The sequence below is a fragment of the Siphateles boraxobius genome, unplaced genomic scaffold (assembly GCF_051911475.1).
Source record: "Siphateles boraxobius isolate OS27281-9 unplaced genomic scaffold, OSU_SipBor_1 19, whole genome shotgun sequence".
Classification (NCBI taxonomy): Eukaryota; Metazoa; Chordata; class Actinopteri; order Cypriniformes; family Leuciscidae; genus Siphateles; species Siphateles boraxobius.
In genome coordinates, this window is record NW_027508799.1 from 22853850 (window position 1) to 22880184 (window position 26335).

Sequence of the window (26335 nt, forward strand, 5' to 3'; positions counted from 1 at the left end):
ATGGCTGATAACCTTAATTGCAGCAGCGGAAACTTCTCCACTGCGCACGAGGCGTTTGGTTTATCCGATGGACACTTTGCGCTCGTGAAAGCTGCAGTTCTGGGGTCCATTTTCATACTGGCAACATTTAGCAACTTATTCCTCCTCCATGCCCTCTGGAAAAGACGGAAAAGACACACTCGAACTCAGCTGTTTCTTCTGCACCTGTGCCTGGCAGACCTGGTTGTCGCTTTCTTCCAAGTCCTGCCGCAGTTCTCCATGGAAATTACGCACCGGTTCAAAGGCTCCGATCTGGTGTGCAGATCAGTTAAGTATCTTCAAGTGGTCGGGATGTTTGCGTCCACGTATATGATCGTGGCCATGACCATAGATCGCTATCACGCGGTTTGCAAACCCATGGTGTCGTTCTTCCGGGGGTCTTTCCGCAGGTATGTTGCCATAGGCGCCGCCTGGCTCATCTCACTGGCGTTCAGCGCTCCGCAGACGTTCATCTTCTCTCTCCAAGAAGTCGAGAAAAACGTTTTCGACTGCTGGGCGACATTTATTGAGCCCTGGGGAGGCAAAATCTACATAACGTGGATCACTTTATCTGTGTTTGTTCTGCCAGCCTTAATCTTGATGTATTGTCAGATAAAGATATGCGCAGGGATCTATTTCAACATGAAGAGGAAAGCCTTGCAGGGCAGCACAGGTGACGGGCGCTCCAGCACTAAAGGGATATCAAGCGCAATGCTGAGGACTGTCAAAATGACTTTTATTATCATCCTGGTGTACACCCTCTGCTGGAGCCCATTCTTCGTGGTCCAGCTCTGGTCAGCTTGGAGTCCAAGCAGTGCACCCACGCAAGGTAAGTCAAAGCTTTCCAAAAGTCACTGAGATGCTTCTATTTTGCATTTATATGGCTTGGAACAACATTTTTCGTTATAAATAATTAACATAACAGTAAAGTTGCATTGAAAAATTAACAAGATGACTAAAAATTACTTTTGGATAGCAGCATAGCAGCATAGACTAAATTTGTCTAAAACCACCAGTATGATTTGAGATGATCCAAAGAGCATCTAGAAACGTCAGTGAAGAACATCTGACCGTCTGTAGAGTTAATGATCTGCATGCTTATTTGATGCGAAACGCCTACCTGTAGAAAAAGTGCAGCATCTTAAATATGTCTTTTAAATATTTCCACAAAATATTTCACAATATTTTATTTGTCAATATTTCTACACATGTTTGACTTTTTTCTAAAACATTTAAATAGAATACAATAGTTTTAATGTAAATTATATAATAATACCATTATGATATATGGTAATATGATAAATAAAATACAAATGATAAGAAACAAATATGATTTTCACAATATACTGGAATATAACCACAAAGTTATGATATCAGGATAATCAGATGTGACCACTGACCATTAATGTAGGCTATATGGGATATCATATATGTAGATATGATTACTCACAACCATTCTGTTGCGTTAACAATCTATTTCCTCACAGCTGCAGATCTACAATATACATAATCATTAATAAAACCATTCACCAGCCCACAAAGGACCCGATCAGATTAAACTGTATTATATTTTGGTTGCCTGCAGACACCAGATGGTGCACACAGCTAATATTTTTGCACAGAAAAGTTCCACGGTTGAACACTTCCTAGGTGCAATTTGCTATATTTGTCTGTGATTCTTTATTTACAGTCTCATTTCTGTTCTACAGGGCCAGTGTTTATCACTATCATGCTCCTCGCCAGTCTTAACAGCTGCACAAACCCATGGATCTACTTGTACTACAGCTAGAACCTCACAGACAACAAGTTCTTGCTGCTGAAGAGTGCATGAATATGATCTCAGCATAACCCAATTTCCCTGTCATTTTATAATAAGTGAAGTGATTTTGGCTATGGAAAGTTGTTGCGTAGTTCGGCATGGTCATTAGTTTAAATTTTTTTTTTTATCTACTATTTGTAATGCTAAAGACAATAAAGGAGATCAGTTCTCTTTTCATGTTTGCACTAAGTCGTAAAATGTAAGTAACTGTATCTTAGAATGAGGTTTCTGACGGATAATATGGGTGATGGCACCTCATCTTTGTGCTGTAAAAATATATAATTTACTGGTAATTTACCAGCCTTTCTGCACTGAGTGACTCACTAACATCATAAAGTCTTGTATCAAGAAAAAATGGCTCCTATTTAAAGAAAATCAAGGTATGATTACTGTAATTATTTCCCAGTATGTATTAAAAGATATTTAGCACATTCGTGATTTGTGTGATTATGCAGACAAATGAGCTGCATATGTGATTGTCATGAGCTTTGATTGTATAGATTTGGTCACGTTTTTCAGGTCTTTTGTTTAATTTTTGAAACACTGTGTATGACCTTACCTTATGTAAATTAGAAATTGGCCTTGGTCAAGGCAATTCATTTCATTGTTGTTTACCATTCCTCAGTTAAACAAAAATGCAAATGAGCTTGTGTATAAAAAAATTCTATTTGTGACGGTTTCCATTGTCACTGTGATGACCTCATATTTTCACGCTCACAAATTTCTTTGTACTGCAAAGCCTGTTTTCTGTGAAAGTCACTTCACACATTTTGAAATCCATTTGAATCCCTAAATAAAGCTAAATGAAATGGGAATGTTCCTTTACAGAGAAACCCGGATTCATACGAACATCATTCAAGATTTTCAGCGATCAGTTTCATAATCCAACCCATTTCTCTCTTCTAGTCACCCCTGTTCCCATAAATAATAGAGCAATTTTGAATATTTAATACACCTAATATAGTTCCTCACACATTTGGAGATTAAAAGCAGACCATCTTTTGAATGAGAAATCTCTTGCGGGTTTAATTATTCCAAAAATATTTATTTGTAGATATTTATTTTAATGAGTCAGGGCCATAATTGTGCACTTATAACATATTAAAAAAACTAAATCCCATTTATGCACCAAAACTTCACCTTTCATTTGAAAAACAATGAGGTAAATAAATTTATTAAAGGGTCTTGATGGTCATATGCTTAAATTATGATTGTAAAAACATGCCAAAAAGTATCTAGGCCTTATAGAACTACAGAACGACACAACAAAATTTGGTTAGCCTTTTACTGCACAAACACTTCTTGGATTAAAGGCAAAATGAAAGCCTAAGGCACCTGTATCCAAGGTAGCCATTGGGAAATGGGATTAGAGCATATTTAGAGGCAGACGAAAAACGGTGGAGACCATTGTAGCCGAACGGTGGAAGGGGACGCAGAAGTGAAAATAACATAGCATTTTATGCCCCTCATCAAATACAATGCGGTGTAAATTATGACATTTAGGAAATGGCTTCTGAAAGCTATGAGTAATAACATAATTAGATCATATTTTGAAATTGAATAGACATCATAGTACACAAAGAACAGGGGCTATGAAACTGTAAGGGTTATGTTTCGTTATATTAGTTCACTTGTGTTTACAGTACGTGACAACGGTGTACTAAAAATAGAAAAAGTTTTCTTTTGCCGTTGCGTACTGTGTCTCCGTTATCAAAACGATCCCCGTTCACACGGATCCGCAAAAACAACTAAAAACGCAGTATTCTGCATGCCAGGCCAGTACTTGGTGATGTCACTTTGTAATACGCATGCACACCGTTTTCACAAATTCACGTTTTGTTGTTTACATGGAGGCGATAACAGTAGCGTTTTTTAAAAAAAAACGTGCACTTTCAAACCCGTTTTCAAAAGTTTGCATTTTCAGTCCCCTAAAACGCTGTTGTCGTTTAAATGAACGCCCAAAACGCATAAAAAGTTTTACGTCTTTAGTTGAAAACGATGTCGTGTAAATGGTCCCTTAGTTTGGTTTTGTTCTGTTCCTGTTTGCCTGTGTTCACAGTGATTGTTATTTTCCATAGTTACTCATTCATTTCACACCTGTTCTTCTTTCCATTGATTACTCTGTGTGTATTTAAGCTCAGTCCATTGTTCGGTGTCCTCTTTAGTTTACGTGGTTGTGTGTATTTTTCTCCTAGTGATTTCCTGAGTGTTACCCTGTTGGATTTATTAAAGACTGTTTTTGTTATCTACTCCTTCATTGTGCACTTCATTACAACCTAACAGATATGGTCTGACCTCCTAAATTTGATAATACTCTGATACATTTGAAGAACGTTGCACTTGTACTTTAGATACTAAAAACATGCTTATTCTACTGTACATGCCGCAAGAGTTATATTGATCAATAAACAATTTTTCCAATACTTTTAAAACAACAGTTTTTAGAGGGCCCAAAGAAATGAGGGAGTTGCGATAGTCTTTTCTTCCCTGTGACATAAATGTAGCCTAAGTGAAACGCTTCTCGAACAAGAAAAAAATGTAGGGTGGGAATTGATTTTGACATCAGGAATAAAGTGCTGCAGTGATGATGTGTTTTTGTAGGCCAACCCAGAAGTTAGCATCACTGACAAAAATTGAAATATCGCAAAAAAAAATAAGTGATCAACAAACGGTTATGATACTGAAATATTTTGTCAATCAAGATAATTTTCTCGAATGAACACAACTTTTATGAATTTTGAAGCCTATCTACAATCGCCAGAAATATAAGGCTAAAAAAAATTGAGTTTATTTGTTTGCAAGAGCGCGATTACAAACACAACTAGGCTGTGTAAACGGACTAGTGCGTAGATTACCTGTTGATGAAGTTTAATTTCCCTGATAACATCAGTCTACTTAAAGGGATAGCTCACCCAAAAATTAAAATGTTGTCATCAGTTACTCACCCTCAAGTTGTTCCAAACCTGTATGAGTTTTTTCTTCTTCTGCTGAACACAAAACAAGATATTTTAAAGAATGTTGGTTAATCAAACAGTTGATGGCAGCCATTGACTTCCATAGTATTATTTTTTTCCCCTTTAAGGAAGTCAGTGGCTACCGTCAACTGTTTGATTAACAACGTTCTTTAAAATATCTTCTTTTGTGTTCAGCAGAAGAAAGAAACTCATACAGTTTTGGAACAACTTGAGGATGAGTAAAAAATGACAACATCTTCAACAGAGTAAACAGTGCTTTTCTAAGGCACGTAATGACATAATGCTACCTTTTCCATTCAAACCATGGTAATTACTGTGTAGGTCTCAGCCATACCAAATGAATAACTATTTTTAAGCTCCCTCTAGTGTGTGAATGAACATCATTCACTTCTATAATAATGACATGACCTCTGCCACACTGACACCAAGTGGCCACGCATGCATGAAAAGAAAGACAGGTTTTAATAAATCCATGTCACGTCCTCAGACTTATATGAAGCCACAAAACAATATAAATTCCTTTAAATAGGCTTTATTTATGCATGAAATCAGAAATAATTCTGGCAAGCAAGTACCAAATCTCATTTAGCTAACTTGCAGTTTGTCTCGAGGGATCCTCCCTTCATCAGGAAGATTTGAATAATTATTGCACATGTAAGGGACTTCCCCCTCAAAAGAGCCACTTGCTCTGGTGTCATGTTAGCCGAGATGGAAGATATACAAATTGTGTAACAGGCTTGCAAAGGACATGTTTTCTAGTGATCACGTACATGTGTCAAACAGCTTCAAGATAAAAGTATTTAATCTTTTTAAATATTGTATCAAAACATGTTTCAAAACCTTTACAAAATACCTTGAAAAAATATATAAATGAATAATAAAAAATACTAGTAATGATAAAAAAAATACTAAAGTGAAGTGAAATATTCCTGCAAAGCTTTCATTCTTACAGCATTACTTTTCTTTAAACTCCTGCTCCACAGACATGATCTTGGTCACTGCATTCATATTGTTTCTTATGCCATTATATTGGCATGGAGTATTAATAATCCATTAAGAATAAGAGTGCTCAACCTCCATAACAGCATCTGGGATGCCGTCAATTTCTGATACTGTTGTCACCGATAGCAAACACTCATAGGGAAAGTTCAGCAAGTAAAAGGGGCAGCAAGAAAAAGGGGCAACAAAATGAGTGAAGTTGTAACATCTTGTGCCTTTATTGTATCTGATGAGCGGTCATGTGATTGCTCTGCAGGAATGATCACAAAACAAAGAACAATTAGATTTAAACATTTAAATCTACACAGAACTTGATTGCGTAACTTGATCTTCTGCTTAAAACAAAAAGGTGTAGCCTAATAAAGATAATTCTATGACATAGAGAAAGATAAAGATGGAATAGCAGCGGCCTTCAGATATCAGGTCCGCCATCGATGATAATAGGCTACAAGTACACTTCTCACTTCACGTTGACCCATTTTTTTTAGCCTGACCTAATCTCTCACAGGGAACCTTTAGTAAATGACTATATACAAAAATATATATAGCCTACAGTAAATATATACAGTTTATAGGCCTATATATATATATATATATATATATATATATGTGTGTGTGTGTGTGTGTGTGTGTGTGTGTGTGTGTGTGTGTGTGTGTGTGTGTGTGTGTGTGTGTGTGTGTGTGTGTGTGTGTGTGTGTGTAGACAAATAGATTAATCGACAGACATCTTTTATTGTTTTTTGAAGGCGGTCCTCTGTTTTTCCACAGTTTGACAGCACGCAGTATCGCGGCACGCTGACCAGACCACGAAACAGGAAGTGACGCACTGGCAAGGGTTAAATGTTCTCCCCGAGCTGGACCAATCGAAATGCTTGTAGTCATTCATCCCAGGAATCAGCCAATCGCGTTGCGAATCGTGGTACAGTAACTTCAGCGCTGTCAGAGCGCTCAGAAAAGGGTCAGCTGTTCTGTGGTCGATGTAACTTTGGGACAGAGACCATCGGGTAAGTTAAAACCAGCAGATTTATTATATCTTTAATGTACTTAATATTATACATAAAGCTGTTTAAATAATAATAATAATAATAGTAATTATTATTATGTCGTCCTATTGCAAGTCTCTATGAATGATGGACTTGTAACCCAGTTTCAACCTGTCAAGAACGTATACAGGCAACAGGGCATAAACCATAATAAAGAAATAGGAAATTATATTTAGCTTGAAGCCCTTCTAGGAAAATGTATATCATGTATCATGTTTTAGAGACAGTGCTATATCTATCTATCTATCTATCTATCTATCTATCTATCTATCTATCTATCTATCTATCTATCTATCTATCTATCTATCTATCTATCTATCTATCTATCTCATGCGTATAGGGCCTAAATACATACACTCTTAATATTCTCATACATACATTAATAGACATTATTACATAGACACTGATGTACTACTGTGAAATTTTTCATGACAAAAAAAAACAAAAGCAAATTAACTGTGATCTTGACTCTTGTTTCCTGTTAACAGTTTTGACCGCAGGCATGGCAACAGCTCAGTCAGTGTTCACTGTGGCTGTGAGCATTCTGCTCATCGCAGAGCTGATTCTGGCCGAGAAAGATTACTACGAGATCTTGGGTGTACCCAAAGACGCATCTGATCGCCAGATCAAAAAAGCCTTCCATAAACTAGCCATGCGGTATCACCCTGATAAAAACAAAAGCCCTGATGCAGAGGCAAAGTTCAGAGAGATTGCTGAGGGTGAGTCAACACACCCATTCAAATAGACACAGGACACACATTTCTGAACATTATAAGTGTTGATCAGTTGTTAAAGCTTCATATTTTTCCATTTCCAGCATATGAAACATTATCAGATGACAACCGGAGGAAGGAGTATGACCAGACAAGGAGCAGTCCGTTCTCCAGGGAGGGCCCGAGAGGAGGCGGGGACCACTTCCGGCAACATTTTAGCTTCAACTTTGACGATATATTCAGAGACTCTGACATGCATGGACACAACCCTCACATGCATAATAAAAGACATTTCGACAGCCACTTTCAGGCCCATGAAGAAGCACATAGCAGGCACAGTAGGCACTTCCAGAACTCTTTCGGTGGTGACATGTTTGATGATATGTTTAAGAATATGGAAAGGATGTTCTCCTTTAATGGACACCAGACTCGGACTGAAAACAGGTTTCACAGTTCCAGCAGGCAGCACTGTAGGACTGTCACACAGCGAAAGGGTAACATGGTCACAACATACACCGACTGCTCCTGAGTTAATGTGCACATGGAAATGTCTTCCAGTTGTTTTGATTGAAACTTCAATGCTGTTTTGTATCAGTACTGATGACCTCGAAAAAGTCTACTGCAAGAATCACACATTACTGGACGAAACATCCGCAGTTCAGGGATCCTAAATCTGACTTTATACAAAATTCACCATTCACACCATATTTATAATGTTATCAACAGTTTTCAACATTAACACATGAGGACCCATATGGAAAAAGAAATACAGTGTCATGTATATTTTTAAATATATTTCAAAAAATGTTATTGTAGTATATTTACATTTAGTTCATTATTTCATCATTTATTTTTGCCATTTATAAACTCTAAGAGTCTCTTCTTTTGTTATGAAGTCAAGATTTAGGGTCTTAAAGCATATTTCAGGGTAAAAGGCTTCCACGTTACATCTGAGGCTTTAAAACACACAATTGTGTTTATCATGAAGTTCCGCTGCATGGCTTATTTGTGATTTTCCACCTGTTTTAACTTATTTCTGAAGATCCTAGAACCTTGAAGCTGTTTGACACATGTAGGCTACGTGATCACAATCTTGGCTAACATGACACCAGAGCAAGTGGCTCTTTTGAAGGGGAAGTCCCTTAAATGTGCAATAATTATTCAAATCTTCCTAATGGAGGGGGGATCCTGTTAGCTGTAGGGCTTTCCTGGAAAAAAGAAAAAAAGAAGCCATATGATCAAATGAAAAGCTGTGCCTAAAAGACGGTTACTGTTTCTCGCTTTGCTGTCATGTTAAATTTCCATATTAATAGGATGGAAGGTTTTACCTGGGGCAGTTGTAGACAAAGCCACGTATAATCATTAATTCATATAAATAACTATTGAACAAAAACATTTTTACACTTCTTGTAGTTCCGAAAATGTGTGTATATTTATTTGGCTATCCAAACATTTTAGCTAAAGCAGCATAACACGTCTGTCAGCAGTTTAATCTGAATACTTTTATTTCCAATAAACAATTACCTCATCAAGCTTTGTGAACTGTCTGAATGAACAGCAATATTAACAACCATATTTTTCCTAGTTTTGAACTTTATGGAGAGTGTGTGATTGACTGGTGTTCTTACTGCCATGCTCAGGCTCTCTACTGTTTCACCGTGTTAAAAAATGGTTTTGGCTTGAATATATAATTCAAGCAAGCACATGCTTAGATACCACATGAAATGGAACTTTTGATTCCATTATAGAGTACAACAGTGCCCGTCCACTTTTTCAGTATTTTTAGTAACACTTTATTTCGATGGTCCACTTTAGACTTTCTACTGACTATAAGAAACTTTGCAAGTATGTCAACTAATTATTCTAACCCGAAACCTTACATTTTATTAATGAGAGTAAGTTGACCTGTAGTTGCAGATTTACTTACAGTTAGTAGAATGTCTAAAGTTTTTTGATGGTCATCAAAATTAAGTAACAGTATTCTTTCAATTCATTTTTTCCCCATAGGGATTGTAAAATAGTCAGTCAAAACAAGCCACGGACCAAGACAATCAGCTACGAAGTGAATCATAACACTACAAACTTTGATTTGAAGGATATATATACATATATACATATATACATTATACATATATCACACACACACACACACACACACACACACACACACACACACACACACACACACACACACACACACACACACACACACACACACACACACACACACACACACAGTTGTAATCGAAATTATTCAAACCCCATTGCAAATAAGGTTTATTGGCAAAATTTAGATGTAATCTTGTCAAATTTAAATCAAGACGTACAACAGTATCATATAAATCCAAAGCCACAGAGGTTCTGGGATTCGATTCTGTGCGATGAAACTGGAACTTCTCGGTCCTATGGATCAGCGGTATGTCTGGAGGAAGAAGAATGAAGCATCTGCTGAAAATAACTCTCTGTCTACAGTTAAGCATGGTGGGGCTTGGTGATGCTCTGGGGCTGCTTTGCATCCTCTGGCACTAGAAACATAGAAACCTGCAGTGTGTGGAACGCCACGCCGTCAGTGAGGAAGTTGAAGCTTGGATCTGAAGCATTGGATCTTTGAAGCATTGGATCTTTCAACAGGACAATGATCCCAAGTATACCTCAAATTCCACCAAGGCTTGGATGCAGAGGAAGTCAAGGAAGATTCTACAGTGGCCATCAAACAGTCACCTGACTTGAACCCCATAGAAAATCTCTGGTGGGATTTGAAGGCGCTGGTTGCAGCACGCAAACCCAAGAATAATACTGAACTGGAGGCCATTGCTCATGAGGGGAAAAAAGCTGAAATAATGCAGACTGGTGGCTTCAACAGAAGCAATTATCATGGATTAACAGCCTCGTAGCTCAAAGTAAGTCATTCATTTCATTTAGCTGACGCTTTTATCCAAAGCGACTTACAATTGCTATGTATGACAGAGGTCGCACGCGTCTGGAGCAACTAGGGGTTAAGTGTCTTGCTCAGGGACACATTGGTGTCTCACAGTGGATTCAAACCCGGGTCTCTCACACCAAAGGCATGTGTCTTATCCACTGCGCCATCACCACCCCTTTCAATTTCATGACAGGGGGTTTTCATAGTGATGCCATAGTTGAACGATTTTGGGTTCTCCAAAGTACTTTCTAGTGAGCAGTTCTTAACAATTTTTATGATCTACAGATGATGATCTTTTTCCACCATTAAAAAAAACTATTACCCATGGAAAGGTTCCGTGGATGTTAAAGGTTTTTAACTGAACCATAGATACCAATGAAGAACCTTTATTTCTAAGAATGAATATGCATATGCAGGACAATGTTCCAAATGCTAATACAACGCAGTCCAGAAAATTTGTTACAATGCTTACATTTGTCTCGGTATTTGGTTTGTCCCTCTTTTGCTTTAATGATAGCAGCATGAACTCCACAGGTTTGAAACCTGATGATCATGTTTTCCATCATGATTTGAAATGATCCAAAAAGCACCTTAAGCTACATCGGAAGAACACCTGATCGTCATAATCAGTGTCACAAATTTGCTTATTTCATTAGTGACCAAGAAATAGTTCAGAATCTGAAAAATGTTTCCTTCATTTTACAAAATTGTAATGGAAATTGTACCTTCAAAAGATTATGCTGCAGACAATGTAGTGAATTCAACAGCAGTGTCCCACTGAAGTGTGATGAGATACCAGGAAGTTCCTTATCAGGAAGACTCCCAAAGATGCAATTGACAAAAGAACAGGTGAGGTATTTATTTACAAATTTGGAAAACAAGAAACAGATGGCAAGAATCAGCAGAGGAACAGGATGTTATCAACACAAGGTTATTTTAGAATGAAAGCTTCAACAAATAAACAAGTTATAAATCACTCACATCAGTCCTTCAAGCACGGCTCCAGATGCACAACAATATCTGAAGATGGTACATAATAACACAGATTATTGTAGCTTTGTTCAATCCTGCACTTGGTACCCCTCAACACAGCACAATTAAGGAAGTGTCCAAAATATGAAAAAGACAGTATATCTCACAATGCTGTTCAGTTTAAGGGACATTGGAGGACAGGGTATATGAAATGAAATATGTTGTTTATTGTTCACCCCAGAAAAAAAAAACAAGGAACTGGAAAAAAAGCCAAAAGGAAAAAAATATTGTCAGATAATTGGGTGTGTTCTAGTTATGGAATTCTGTGTTAGTTGATGGGAAAAAGCTTAACAGAATATCATGGGCAAACATTTTAAAGCACAGTATATTACATTTGCTTTACAAAATGGCGTAATAAATAAATAAATAATTACATATTTTAGCTGATTTGCTTTTGTAATCTAAACAATTAATTAATAAAAAAATAATAAAAATAAATAAAAATGTTTTAGCTGCTCTTATAAAGGAATAAAACACATTTGCTTTTGTAATCACAACAAATAAAAAATAAAAAATAAAAAAAACAATAGAAAATAAGCAAATATAAATAAATAAATAAATGAATGAATGTTGTATCCACTCTTAAGGTTAAAAGGAATACAACTAATTTGCTTTTGTAATCAAAGCAAGCAAAGAAAGTAAAAGCATGACTCAGTTATAGTTTGGGCCTGCTGTAATACTGTATATTCGAAAAGAAGAGTACAAAAGGTTTGCCACAAAAGTCTGCAATGCAAACAGGCCAGGCTTAACAAGAACAATTTCAGCAGTATTGTTTTCTTCCCCAGAATTGGTAAGCCATGTTATGGGCTAACTTCATCAGACAGCTTGAGTGATCTGTTTAACTGTGCAGGCACTTTGGGAACTTATTTTGATTGGGTGCCAGTAAATAAAGAAGTTGAATAGGAGCTATGTTGTGGTTATACTGCCCTTCCCTCATTGGGTTTGGTATTAATGGTCCTTTTGAATAGGGTTTGAAGAGAAGGGGAAGGAAAGCAGCTCTTTGTTTGAAAAGATAAAGCCCTCGCTACTGCTTTGCCAGAAAATGTAAATACTTCGGCAGACGTGAGACGCACACATAAATTCATAAACCAATGGAAAAATTCACTGAAACATTTAGAGAGAGAGAGAGAGAGAGGGGGGGGGGGGGGGGGGGCAAGAGAAGAATCCAAAACATAGTTTAATTTTGGTTGTAGATTCTTTTTTTTATATAACTACATTCATCCATTCAATCATCATTTACATTTTTTATTGTTAAGTTATTGCATTACAAATATTGAAAATATTTAAAGTGACTCACTGACACTATGGTGACACTATGCGAAACAGATTACCTTGCAATTTTAATTACTTTGTGAGTCACAGTGGATGAAAGGTTTACATACCCTTCAAGCACAGTCTCCCACATTTTATCATCCACAGCAGACAGGAAACAATTCCACACTTCACCACGGATGTTCCAGGACAGTTAAACCCTGTCAACAGAAAAAAATAGTTGCACAAATGTAACTTTCTTGAGAATATTTCCAAGCAATGAAACTGCACTTTGTATTAAATTATATATATATATATTAAATAATGTACACACACACACACACACACACACACACACACACACACACACACACACACACACACACAATACCATTCACAAGTTTGGGGTCAGTAATATATATATATATATATAAATTAATTAATTATGAATTTTGTTCAGTAAGCATGAATACAATTGATCGAAAATGACAGTAAAGACATTTGTAATGTTATCAAAAACTCTAAATGCTAAATGCTGTTTCTTAACTTTCTATTCGTCAAGGAATCCTGAAAAAATGCATCACAGTTAACATAAAAATATTAAGCAGCAACAATACTAATAACATGTTTCTTGAGCAGCAAATTTCTGAAGGATCATGTGACACTGAAGACTAGAGTAATTCAGCTTTGCCATCACAGGGATACATTTAAACGTATTATGAAAAAGAAAAGTTATTTTAAATCGTAATTATATTTCACAATATTACTGTTTTACTGTATTTTTTATCAAATAAATGTAGCCTTGATAAGTAATCTTTTGAACGATAGTATACAGTATTTTTGGGTTAACTGACAATAAGTTTATTACATTATTTTTACCTTTGCATATTAGTAAAACTTCTGATGGTAAAAGTTGTTAGAAGATGTGCAAGTTGTGACTGATGTTTGTTACTTAGATTTGAATCACTCACGTAACCTACATTAGTCAAAGTTTGACTGATTCATATTCGTCTTTATTGATGTAGCTCCTAAAAAAGTTATCAGCAAAAGTTATTTTCCAAAGTCCATTTTTACTCATGTTTGGAGCTTGACGTGTGTTAATTTTGGAGGTGCACATGCATGCTGTCAGCTGGTCAGCCAGGGAGACCATTTTTCTTTTTCAGCATAATTCACATTACAATACACTTACAAAACAGTGTACCTAAGTATTCATTATATATTCAAATGTTTGACTTTATCTTGAGAGCTTCAATGAATGTTAGTACCCACACAAAAAAACATAACAGACTAGGTTATTGTAAATGACAGGAGACATCATTTGCCTATTTACAGTATAACTGATTAACTATGGTCAGTGAGTTGTTTACACAGTTTGGGGCTACACTTTTTTTAACAGCACACTTTTCTAGCATATTGATTATCCACCAGATCACAGCGGTATAATCTCAATCGACTGAGGTCTCATAAAATGTATCTGGATCTTTTATCAGTGAGCCTCTTTGCTTTCATTCTCTGCACACCTGAAAGGGGAACTTCAGGAGCCAGTCAGTTGATATTTAAAACATGCGTCATGAGAATGTGCAATGAATTAACTGTTGTTTTACGAGCTTAGAACAATATGCACTGCAAAAAAAGAACGAAATGTATTAAAACAGGACTGCATTTTGAGGGTTCGGATCCAGGTTGTGGCACAGTGTACTGGAAATGTGTACTCAAGATTTTCATCTGTCAAGTCTTTCTTTGCCTGTTTAGTTGAGAAGCGCACTAATATGAATGTGAATTGATTGGAAGAAGGAAATTATTATCTTTAACGTGTGTAGGATTGCTTAGTAAGAAATGATAGTTTTTGCTAATATTTATTCACTGTTTATTAATAAAACAGAAATGCGTAAAAAGAACATAAAAATTCACGTTTCCTTGAAGTGTCCCACCTCGGGTGCGATTTCCCAGCATTCCCCAGCTTTTGTCTTGCTGTGATTATCAGAGCAGTTATTGTTTGGTGCTTCTCAATACTTTTTTACAGGACCAATAAACCGCAGTGCCGTTGACAGCTTCTAACCTGAAATGCAAATGTTTTCACAAAGGAGAAGGAATCCTGGATAAACTAGTGGTTAGTCCCTCTTTCTCTCTATCTTTTTTTTTCATGGATGGAGATATGGAGATTATAGAATAGAGGGACTATGAGTTTGTGTGTCTTCATTTCCAAAAAGAGAAGTAGAGTATCATTGACTGCTCCATGTTATGTTGACGTGGCAAATTTAAATGGACCCATGTATATAACAGGCCGCATTGGTTAGTTGGACAGTAAAACAGAAGTCCTTCTACAATATATCTGTCCACTTATAATCACTGAGACATAGAGGGTATTTCCAGTTCAACACAGTTGAGATCTACATAGATGAATAGTTAGGCTTTCCAAGGCCAGAATGGTGAGTTCTTTGACCAGTGTAACTATAAATTGTTTTATGTAGTATTTATTCGCTTGATTATTTAAAACTTGTTGATCCATACATTATTTTATACTTTTTTTATACCATATATATGCTATATAAGCTATTTATTGTAAGTATTATTTACATATTTGATGGGAAGACAGAACCCTAATACAAACATTATTTAATATGCATGAAATTCTGAATTATACCTTTTTTTCTTACAGGGGTCTCTTGAAAATGACATCAATCAAGATTTTCAAGATGCCATAGATGTAATTCAGCGTCATTCTCAAACAAGGCACTATGACACGGGTATGTATATAATATAATATGATACAAATATACCATTAATGTAATATACATATATAATATTATCAAGTATAAAATATTATGTATAAACTATTATGATGATGATGATGATTGTTATTATTATCATTCACTCTCTGCTGATTGGCTCTTTCAGAAAATAAATCCTATGAGAATTTGGAAAGTCAACAGTCTTCTGTGAGACATGCCATCTCTTACTATCAGTTCACACCTCATTTTGAGCCTCCGGGATCAATGTATGACTGGAATGAATCCTCAGTAGGTTTAACTCATTGAATTTATCACTTTCATGGTTTCAGCTGTTAGGTTGTGATGCTTTTACCTGTGTTTTGTGACTAGAAAAGCTTCTCTCTGTATCTACAGTCATGGTCTCACATTGTGCCAGATGTGTCTCTGGGGCCAATGTGTTCTGCTGAGCCTTCGGTATTTTACTCAAATTTGCCACAGCGCCACGGAAAAGGTACAACATTACAACAATGTGATAATGCAATATGTAGGAAAGCATGTGCTGATGGTAAAAGTATGTTTTTGATTTTTCTCTCTAACTGCATAGCAATAGGCCTACTGCAAAAGTAAAATCACGTAAACTCAGCTGAAAGTTTTCAGGAATCATGATCTAATTAATAAAAGTAGACGTAAGCATACTTGTGCTTATCCTAAAACTGACTGAACAGCATTTTAATGGCACACAATTCTCAACAAACTTGAGTTCATCATAATACAGAAGTGCTGAATGCATTGTGCATTTCTCTTCCTCATTAGGCCGTAAGAAGTTACGGTTATACGAATATCTGCACGAAGCTCTTCACGACGACAACATGGGTGACTCCATTCAGTGGACGGACCGAGGTAGCGGCATCTTCCATTTCATCTCGAAAAATAAAGAGAAACTGGCCGAGTGCTGGGGTCAACGAAAGGGCAACCGCAAGACCATGACCTACCAGAAAATGGCACGCGCTCTCCGCAACTATAGCCGCACGGGCGAGATTGTGAAGGTGCGTCGCAAGCTCACCTATCAGTTTAATCCAGCAATACTGCAGCGACTGAGCTCACTGTCAGGCTACAGCTCGGGCCCTTCGTCCAGAGAAATGGCCCTTCATCAGCAAGGCTCTGCTGAGCATGTGTACTACAGCTCTCCTCTCCCGGACTGTCATTACTGGTGCGGCCAATACTCTTACCAGGGCGAGTGTGATCTTGCTACTGTACTGACAGTGCATGAGGATCCCAAAATAGGCGTTTCAGTATAGTAATTCTCAAAAGAGCCGATTCCTAACATTCCATAAATTCTAAATATTACTCTCTCTGTCTATTATAAGATTGGAGATGCTTTGAAATAAACCTTGACATGGTAAAATGTATAGAAGAATAAAGCTCTTTTCACACATTTGTAAGAGCAAATGTGTGAATGCTTGTAAATGTAGGATGTTAACATAATGTTCAAAAGTTTAGTCACTATGGATTTTTTTTTCGGCAAGGATGTATTCAATTGATTAAAAGTACCAGAAAAGACAAAGTTTCAAAAAGTTTCTATTTCAAATAAATGCTGCTCCTTTTAATTTTTTATTTATCAGAATCCTGAAAAAAAGGTACCGCTGTTTCCACAAAAACATCAAGCAGCACAACTGTTTTAAACATTCATAATAATAAGAAAATGAGCACCAAATCAGCATACTGTATTAGATTGATTACTGAAGGATCATGTGACACTGAAGGTAATGATGCTGAAAATTCAGCTTTGCATCACAAGAATAAATTACATTTTAAAGTATTTTCAAATAGAAAACAGTTCAATATTTCATAATTACTGTTTTTACGCTATTTTTATTTAAAAAAAAAAAAATCAAATTCTTAAAGTGAAAAGAAGAAAAATATGCATTATTACTCTGTTAGGACGCCCGTTTGCCAGTTGCTTAAAAGTAACTGCAAAAATGGTTCAGTAAAGATATTTTGATATATTGTATGCAATTAAACAACATTCTTACCACATTCTTTTCGGGACCACTGTTTATCTACTGTTCTATTTCTATAAAGATCTATCTTCATATTTATATCAGATTTTTTACGTAAGATCATTTGTTTTGTGCTCAAATAAAGTTTGCCATTTAACTTGGTTTGTTTGTTAAACTCTCCACTGTATGTATACTGTATAGCCCGCTGTATAAACGTTTGCGCTGATTTCTTTGCAAATGCATTGGGCCAAGCTTATCTAATTTCACAGTGAGAAGATTGCTTTTGACTGCTTTGTGTGTCATATTACAAACCGATCTCAAATCACCTTCCTCTTTGTAAGATAGCAATCAAACACTAATGTAGTGCTGCTGTATAATTTTCATTCTGGACAATAAACACTTGTCTCATAACAATTGTGCTCTTTCAGACTTTATGATTGAAGTTTTAACCATTAAATTTCTCTCATCTATGTTGCTTTCATATTTTGTTCATGAATTTAAATTTCTCGATCATTTTAGCACAAATGAATGTGTGTTTTTATGTGGAGCCTGCGTGCCATTGTTAGCTGGTTGTGGTTGTTATCTCTAAGAGTGAAGAGGATGTGGTTACTGGTTCCATAAAGGTGGATGCTGGAGATGCATGTTAGACGGAGATCAGGTTGTGTGTGCGCGTGTGTGTGTGTGTGTGTGTGTGTGTGTTTGGGCCAAAAAAAAACTGTGGTTTTGGGTCAAAAGATGGATGGTTATTTATGTACGGTCGTAGATCATTCCAGAGAGGCCTGTTCACTCCCCCAGCCCCTTGTTACTGATAAAAACAAGTCTGTGCCATTTCAACGAGAGAGTTTTGTTTGAAAAGCACACTAATAGTAACCAATCTATCTTTTTTTTTTTAAATTTACTTTTTTGGGTTATTCATTAATACAACAACACTTGAAACAGCAATTCATTCAATAAGGATCACTAACATGGTAAGAACTGATACGTTTTACAGTTTTGTTGAATAATTTTTATTTTACAGTGGAGCCAAAACATATTTGGACAATTTTAAATGTATCAATGTCAATATATATATATTATATCTAACCAAATACGTTTTGGGGGCCCACTTGTGTATGGAGGAAAAAAAATCTATATTTCTTACCAGAACAGTCCGCAGGAATATCAAACTGATTTGGAGGTGATTCTGGAATTTCTTGAGGAGCACTACAGACAGGAATCTCGAAGAAAAGCCATATGGAACAGTAAGAAAAAAGCTTAAAAGCAGACTTCACTCAAAAATGAAAATTCTGTCATCATTTACTCATCCTCATGTCATTCCAAGCCTGTATGCCTTTCTTTTTTCTACGGAACACAAAAGATGATATTTTGAAGAATTCTTACTTTTTTTCGCCATCCATGGAATGAAAGTCAACCCTTGTAAAAATAGCACATTGTTCTGAATTGCATGTAGTGTGTATATATATATATATATATATATAAACTGTTCTTGCAGATAATGTAATATTAATGACACACTGTTTCTTAACACATTTTCTAACAATTTCTAATTACTGCTAATAGTTAAAGTTTTACTTTAAAGTACATTTTAAATCATTTTGTCATGCATAAAAGAAGTACATTTATTCCGATGTGTTAACCAACATACTAAACACATGTACTTGATCATTACAAATGTGTAATTACAAACATTGTGATTACATGACAAACAATAGTTTCAATAGAAATTACATTAAAGTTTATTTTAGTTTATCAATGTGTGTCAACTAATATAATAATATAAATGTAATATAAATAAAAATTTTTGCAGTTAACATACAATTAAGTGCGAAAACATTACATTCAGTTTAGACTTAAGTAGTTCCTTTATATATTAAGTATGCACGTTTATTCTTAAGTGCATTCTTATTATTTAATGACAAAGTGTACTTCTTTTTCACAAGGTAATGGAGTAAGAAAAACAAAAACATTGGACCCCACTGATTTGCATGGACAAAAAAAAAAACAGTGACATTAGTAAGGACGGCCCTTTTAGGGTTTATCACGACTAACTTTTTTGGTAATGCAGTGGGAGTGAGGGATCTCTGTGCCATGCCATCTGATGAAGTTGTGAACACGTCTGAAGAGAAGCTACTTGGTGAGGAGCAATTCAGCAATGTGTTAGAGCAAGAAAAGTCCCAGCTGCAGTTTTCTGAGCAGGTGAACTATTCAGTTCAACATGTCGTGTCGTTCTTGCACTCATTCTTTTCCATTTTAAAACCAAGAGCTTTTGTCAAATGAATAGGTCATGGGATCTCTGGCCAAAGCAAACGGATCTGACTCATATACAGACTGCGGGATAAATTGCAACAGCACCACCGTAGTCGATCAGTCTTCGGTCCTTCACAATGCACCCGACGGACGAGTCTTAAATGCCCTAAACGGACCAGAGAGACCTTTAACTCCGAATACAACACCTGAAAAGTGTGCCGAATCATTGCCCAGCATTACACCTGCAGAGAAAGGTCAGTTCTGCTTTTGTGGTTTATTTAGATGCTATCTCAAAGGTGAGGAATAACCTAGGGGAACTGCAGCTCGGGAGCGGCTTGTCCTACCCATAACTGCCAAATAGAATCTCAGTTCTCTCTAATTTTCTCTGGTCTTGTGTACACCACTGATGCTTTAGAGATGCTTATCTTAATTATGCCTATCATAATACAAGCCTGTTTTATGGGAAATAGTTTCCATAGGCCTTTGCCCACCCCTTGCACACACATAAACGTTGTTTGACTACAATTGTCTCTTTGATTGCAGGGAAAAAGCTACGTCTTTTCCACTTCCTGTTCGAGATGCTGGAGGACCCAGGCATGGCCCACTGCGTGTCCTGGGTGCCGGCCTCAGCCGGCGTCTTTCGCTTTTCTGCAAGGCACAAGGAGCGTGTGGCAGAGCTGTGGGGCCAGAGGAAGGGCAACAGAATGCCCATGACCTACCAGAAAATGTCCCGTGCCCTGCGCAATTACGCCCGCTCGGGGGAGATCATTAAAGTGAAAAAGAAACTGACTTACCAGTTCAGTGTTGCTACCCTCTCTACTTTACAGAATCAAAATGGTATAAAGAAAGCATCGAAATGAGATCTGAATGATTGCCTCCAGTGTGTTAAGGTCATTATTTGTTGCTCTCATGATATCTTAATTACCTTGGTAACAGGAGAAGGGTAAAATTAGTTTCTTTTTTTTTCATAACCTCCTTTTTCTTAATTATGTTTCATAAAAAGTTCATAAATATGGTGTTTTGTATAACAGACTCTTAAGCAAATTATTTACTTTTTGCTGTTCTTTGCATAGCTTGATGCATAAATTATGTCCTTAAACATGTCTTTTTAGTATCCATTTCTTTTGATATTTTAGTATTTTTTAATCAGCTTCTAAGCTGGCAGTTGAAAAGAACAAAACCAGATAAAAACAGACTAAATGTCTTCCCGCACTGCTCAGTTGTTACCAGTAGGTGGCAGAGCTGCTACACTGCTGTTATTTTGATTGTCACTCAGTGACTCACCACAGCTGTGCTTTTTTCCTTCTGTTTTTTTGGACTTAATTATTGACAACTTAATTAATGAAAAAAAATTACAGTAAACAATCATTGATGCTGTACATTACAAATCAGCAAAAACCACTGCAAAGCATCTTCTATATATTTTTGTCCTTAGTACTTCAACTTATTTTATTACAATTAGTTGCCAAGGCAACATTTGTAATTGTATTTTTTTTTAAGTTTAGATTTTTTATATATTGATGCATTTAAAAAGTATATCTTTTATAAACTTGTCTATTATAAATAAAATTGTATTGGTGTACATTTGCATATATAGTCAATCTTTTTTTTGTGCAATTTAATTATGTGCTTTTGTCATTTTTATATTTCTATTTAGCTTTAATTTTATTATTTTTAATACTTAAACTTCAACCTATTTCACTTATTTGCCAAGGCAACATTTGTCATTCTCATTTGTTCTTGCTTTTTAAGTTTACGTGCATCTACTATTTGTATCTTATTTCAGCTTTATTTCAATTAACATAGTTGTAGTTCTAGATTTACTTAACAACAAAACCGGTTCAAATTCGGTGAGTCAAACCTGGGTCACATAAAACTTTCTTATCGATTTGTCCAATTACACTGTAAAAAATATTGTTGGTTTAACTTTAAGTTAGTTAGTTATAATTTATTTTGAGTTCACTGAAACTAAAAATTTGAGTTAATACAATGAAGGAGATTTGTATAATAAACAGAAACTCAAAATATTGTTATCTGAACCACATTAAGTTGATTTGACAAATACTTTTTGTATTACTGCATACTGCAATAAAATTCATACATTTTTAAGCCTGGGTTAAGCATTCAAATACTTTTTGGAGCCACTGTAAGCAGCTGTTGTGTTTTTTCTTCACTGGCATCAGTGAAGTTGGACCCAAAGCTGTTGACAGCACCGTAGTAAAAGACAGATTCTTGGTTTGTTCTCTCTGACTGTCTGACCAGCCACAGGGTCCTCCTCACACATGGTAATTTGCCATTCAGAGATAGTGTTTCTCGCCCTTTATAGTCCCACAGTGTTTTATTCAAAGGAATGAGTGAAATCTATTTCTGCAGTGGGTATTCGTGCTTTACTGGCTCACTATATCTAAAGTACTGCCCGCTCCACAGGGAGAAGCTTCATTCTATTGAACATACTGAATTTTAACGAGATGCTGAAATTCTGAGGCGATATCAGTTCGTCTTTGTTTAGGTTCCTATGTGCGTGTGCATGCGTGTGCGTGCGTGTGTGTGTGTGTGTGTGTATTTGTCAAGGCAGGTGCCACTGTGACTCTCTCGTCTGAGCTTTTTATGGTGACCGTGAGAGCTAAATCCCCATGGGCGACATGAACCTTTTACCAGCAGTCTGGTCCAAATGGTTTTGTGTGAACTTTGTGGCAGGCCTGCATGATACTTCTCCAGCACCCTGTCTTAAGAGCTGTACACAACAGGGTTATAAATGGGCCCCTCGTTGGAGGCTCTGCTAAAGGGCCAAAAAAGGCCGAAAAAAATCATGCTTAAATTCAGTCAGGATGGTTTGTGATAGAAGAGTATGGCACAACATTCATAACCTCCTTATATCACACACAGCCAGGAGAGAAAGAGATTCCAATTTAATTTTGTTAATGCGACCACATACTTTTGGTGTAAGATGCTTTTGGGAAAAATTCCCATTCTAAACATGGATTTCTTTGATGGCAAGTGTTGCTATGGATAGAATGACTGCTGACTAATTCCCGTCAGAGTCTTTCAGAACAAGAACAGCCTGAAATTACTAAAGAAGACTCCTGGCTTAATATGCAATATGCTACTGGCTCAGCAGAACCCTCTTATATGACTTGCTGCCATTCATGTGACCGTTTGAGAAGTTGAAATTTTTTTTCTCAATCTTTGCCATATTTATGTCTGCAGTTCAACTAGAAGTTCACAGACAACACAAGTTCCACGTTCTTAGAAAGGTTTTGTGTTCATATAGTTTTAACATGGTTCTGAACATTTTTAATATAATTAATAAATATCACACCACATCTTACATTTTACAACCTGAAATAACTTTTTCATTTCATAAAAAGGACAAATTATTTGATAGTTTAAGAGACTTGCTTGGCGCACAGATTATGGCAAACTAACTATAAGGAATACGGTTATTTTTAATAATTGAGTTTTCTTGATGTTTGTTATCAGGACATTTGTATCACTTTTTAACATATAAAAACATTTTTTATAACAAAAAATATCAGTATGAATTTTATTATTTTCTGAATATGAAATTCAATGTGTGTTTTCTAAAATTAATAGATTAGCATAATGTCATAGTTTCAAGCTGATTGATTTAAAATCTTTCTTTATTATTTGAGATACATTTCAAATTTCTGGAAATAATAAATCAAATTAAATGTAAGACTATTAAAGCTTTGGGGACTCACTGTGTAAATTGCTGTCACGTCTGCAAGAAGTAGGGCCTGATTTATAGTGAAAATTAAAGAGTCAACAGGATAATTAGTCTTGACAATGACAACACCCCCACCATCTTTCCATGCTTGATATGTCAAAAGTCAGAGTTCAGGATGGCCTTCTAATTATAGACTTTAAAAGCATTGCTCAGGAATTTATAGTCCTGGTTTGTTCATATCACCCTCATCCACATTACATCCACATCATCTCTGGCACTTGGCTGCAAGGTGAAGTTAATGTTTCCTATTTTTCTCACTAAGCCCTAAATATCACCCAAAGGCCTTCTAGGGAAAGGGTGGAGCTTAGACACTAGGAACCCCTAGATGACAGCATCACCTAATAATATCTATTTCATTAACCCTATAGTCAATGCCCTTGACTTGTGGCAGGGTTGTCTCTTCATTACAAACACATTACAAACACATTGTTCGCAGTACATTACTCTAGATGTTTTTATGTTTAAAAAAACGTTTAAAAAGTATAAAAACAATATATAATATTATATTTGACTATTATTATTGTATAATTTCGTATTATATAATATTTTTAAATTATAAAAATATATATAAATAATAGTTTTATATTTTATTACATTTTATTCGATGTTATTTATTATATATATTATTATACATTTTTAAATAAATAAATGGAAAATGTGACATTTTCTATATTTTTATTTTATTACATTTTATCATATTGTATATTATTTTAGATTTCACATAATTAAAAAATTTATAAATTGTACATTTTATTTTTTTACATTTTATTAAATATTATTTATTATATATCTTATTATTATATTATTATACATTATGAAATATATTGTTCTATACATTACAATTATGCCAATTATGAAATTATACACTTAGATTATTAATAAAAAAATGTTTTATACATTATCATTTTGAATTAAGTGTCAGGCATTCTGTATATAAATAAGTTATGTCTCTTGAGACATTTTCAAAGCAATGCCAACTTGTCAACAGAAATACCGTCTTTTTTTCTGCAATGCAACGTTATCCAAAAGCCCCTCTCGCTGTCTGACTCCAGCTGGTGAGGAGACAGGGCACAGTGAGCCACATCTAATCCCCAGGACTTTAGGAGAGAAGGGGAGGGATCTTTTTGGGCTCCATTATCAAAGAGAGAGAGGAGTGGCTAGGATGAGCGCTATATAAACCCCATTTATTCAGCACCCCCAGATCTGTTATTTTCTCCTTCACGTTCCTGTGTTGCCCTCATCCTTATTGGCTTCAACAGTCTCTGGTGCAGCTTTCCTCACCTCTGTTTCTCCATCATAACACCCCCTGGCTAAAGGACACCCCCTGCCACACACACTGGGCAGCCCAGACTCACCCCTGAACCCCTCCAACTGGTGCCTGGTCCACCGGAGAACGGCTCAACATGCCTGAGCCCACAAAGAAAGGTGAGAACGAATTCTGTCCGTCATCACGCCACAGATTTTGTAGTCTGATGGGAAAACTGGAGCAAAAGGTAGAGAAATGTTTTAGGATGGCAAGACATTACTATCATTATTCTACCAAATCAAGACATACAACAACATTTATGAGTGATATCACCTCAACCTTACTAACAAACATGCAGATAACAAATTAGCCGCACTGTGTTGTTGAATTGCTTCACCTGTTTTGATTCTAATCTAAAGTTTTTGAGCCAAATAGGCTTGAACTAACATGGACCTCACCTTGGTGTGTTTGCCCAACTGCATTTGACACACATACATAATATACAAAGTTGAGAAAATGCAGATAATTGTGTATTATCAGTTGTGTGAGATGAAATAAACAGTGTACATAATATAACGTACTACAAAATATAGAGAATAAGAAGTAAGTGCTGCTTTGCTGCATTCCTACAGTCATGAGAATGACCCAAGCAGACATAAAAAGCTCAGGGATGATTAGGAATTCTGGGAGCGACTTTGGGATTCACATTGTGCTGGATGATGAGGTGATTCAAACAACTTTATACAAAGCAACTATTATCATGACTGTTGCTATGATGGATGGCACATAGTCAAGGCGATTAGGAGAGCACAGTCAGCTGAGTTACACAGGATTCTGGGTATGGAATGGTGATGACTTACCCAGCGCTGGGTTACAAGTCCTAGAGCCCAGCTTTATTGCGGTGCCAGAGGCATCGCTGATGGATGATGCAATGCAGATGGCCCAGTAGGGATGCTACGCCTCCAGATGGACAAATATTTCAGGGGTGATGATATAGAGATCAGCTTCCAATGCCTAATGGATGGATGGAGAAATTTGAGGACGCGGTATTGTGTGTTCTTGTCCTTTGAGTTTCATTGCATTATTATTATTATTATCATGGAAAATTATTATTATGCCAGACAGATTTGGACCTTTGGAACTGCATCCCCATGAGCACAACAGCTCTTATGCGATGAGATTTCATCCTTGACAAGCACTGTTGACATTTAAATTTTATTTTTGGTTGGGCTTTAGCTTTTGTCTGAGGATGACTCATATATCAATATCTGCCTCTGAAAATATGCACATTAGAAAGGATCCGTCCACCAACAGACAATGGGGATTATGAAGCAGAATGAGGGCAATCTTGGAGACTGATGTTATGGCTGCTATTTTGAAGATGCTCATAAATATGGTCATAAACAGGGAGGTGGCACAATTCATTTCTGTAATGTTTGCAGACGTTCCCGTCGCCCAATGCAAATGCCACCCAGTTGATTGTGCAGATTTTTAAGGTCTTGAATGAAAAGATTTTGGATAGGATGCACATGGTGACTAAAACCATCTGTCCATCAAAGAAAAAGGCCTACATTTTCTTAATCAGTATTTTTGTCTTGTTTTCCAGTGAA

At 36.2% G+C, this 26335-nt stretch overlaps 5 protein-coding genes across 17 annotated transcripts in view; all 5 read left to right on the forward strand.

Annotated features, from left to right (window-relative positions):
* avpr2l (arginine vasopressin receptor 2, like) lies at positions 1 to 1807 on the forward strand. Its single transcript, XM_077234324.1, has 2 exons — positions 1 to 847; positions 1728 to 1807. Exons 1-2 carry the CDS (start codon positions 1 to 3, stop codon positions 1805 to 1807), a joined length of 927 nt encoding a protein of 308 aa, XP_077090439.1.
* Positions 1808 to 6722: 4915 nt separating this feature from the next.
* On the forward strand, positions 6723 to 8796 carry dnajb9b (DnaJ heat shock protein family (Hsp40) member B9b). The gene is made up of 3 exons (XM_077234325.1): positions 6723 to 6815; positions 7343 to 7573; positions 7672 to 8796. The coding sequence occupies exons 2-3, from the start codon at positions 7357 to 7359 to the stop codon at positions 8094 to 8096; spliced, it is 642 nt and encodes a 213-aa protein (XP_077090440.1). The 5' UTR covers positions 6723 to 6815; positions 7343 to 7356; the 3' UTR covers positions 8097 to 8796.
* A 6281-nt stretch (positions 8797 to 15077) lies between these two features.
* On the forward strand, positions 15078 to 17898 carry spic (Spi-C transcription factor (Spi-1/PU.1 related)). 2 transcript variants are annotated; one of them, XM_077233818.1, is made up of 5 exons: positions 15078 to 15202; positions 15433 to 15520; positions 15672 to 15793; positions 15899 to 15995; positions 16298 to 17898. In XM_077233818.1, exons 1-5 carry the CDS (start codon positions 15200 to 15202, stop codon positions 16780 to 16782), a joined length of 795 nt encoding a protein of 264 aa, XP_077089933.1. In that variant the 5' UTR covers positions 15078 to 15199; the 3' UTR covers positions 16783 to 17898. The 2 variants fall into 2 exon arrangements, with proteins under 2 accessions (XP_077089933.1, XP_077089932.1); XM_077233817.1 differs by having other exon boundaries at positions 15089 to 15220.
* Positions 17899 to 18255: 357 nt separating this feature from the next.
* On the forward strand, positions 18256 to 21300 carry spi2 (Spi-2 proto-oncogene). The gene is made up of 5 exons (XM_077234338.1): positions 18256 to 18452; positions 18629 to 18725; positions 19550 to 19680; positions 19766 to 19985; positions 20275 to 21300. The coding sequence occupies exons 1-5, from the start codon at positions 18450 to 18452 to the stop codon at positions 20589 to 20591; spliced, it is 768 nt and encodes a 255-aa protein (XP_077090453.1). The 5' UTR covers positions 18256 to 18449; the 3' UTR covers positions 20592 to 21300.
* A 3229-nt stretch (positions 21301 to 24529) lies between these two features.
* The window catches only part of mybpc1 (myosin binding protein C1), a 41021-nt gene continuing 39215 nt past the window's right edge, over positions 24530 to 26335 (forward strand). For 10 of the 12 annotated variants that reach the window (XM_077234328.1, XM_077234326.1, XM_077234330.1 and 7 more), the window contains exon 1: positions 24679 to 24904. In XM_077234328.1, coding sequence (XP_077090443.1) covers positions 24883 to 24904 — 22 coding nt within the window. In that variant the 5' untranslated portion in view covers positions 24679 to 24882. Of the gene's footprint in view, positions 24905 to 26335 lie in introns of all 12 variants that reach the window. The other 2 variants (XM_077234337.1, XM_077234333.1) reach the window with 2 other exon arrangements.

Bases quoted from the DNA above. Each gene is read 5' to 3' on its own strand.
- avpr2l (XM_077234324.1), top strand. From the start codon at position 1: ATGGCTGATAACCTTAATTGCAGCAGCGGAAACTTCTCCACTGCGCAC. The intron at 848-1,727 runs GTAAGTCAAAGC...TCTGTTCTACAG, and splicing joins AAGCAGTGCACCCACGCAAG to GGCCAGTGTTTATCACTATC.
- dnajb9b (XM_077234325.1), top strand. From the start codon at position 7,357: ATGGCAACAGCTCAGTCAGTGTTCACTGTGGCTGTGAGCATTCTGCTC. The intron at 7,574-7,671 runs GTGAGTCAACAC...TTCCATTTCCAG, and splicing joins GTTCAGAGAGATTGCTGAGG to CATATGAAACATTATCAGAT.
- spic (XM_077233817.1), top strand. From the start codon at position 15,200: ATGGTGAGTTCTTTGACCAGT. The intron at 15,221-15,432 runs GTAACTATAAAT...TTTTTCTTACAG, and splicing joins TGGTGAGTTCTTTGACCAGT to GGGTCTCTTGAAAATGACAT. The intron at 15,794-15,898 runs GTAGGTTTAACT...CTGTATCTACAG, and splicing joins ATGACTGGAATGAATCCTCA to TCATGGTCTCACATTGTGCC.
- spi2 (XM_077234338.1), top strand. The intron at 18,726-19,549 runs GTAAGAAAAAAG...TTGGTAATGCAG, and splicing joins AAGAAAAGCCATATGGAACA to TGGGAGTGAGGGATCTCTGT. The intron at 19,986-20,274 runs GTCAGTTCTGCT...CTTTGATTGCAG, and splicing joins CATTACACCTGCAGAGAAAG to GGAAAAAGCTACGTCTTTTC.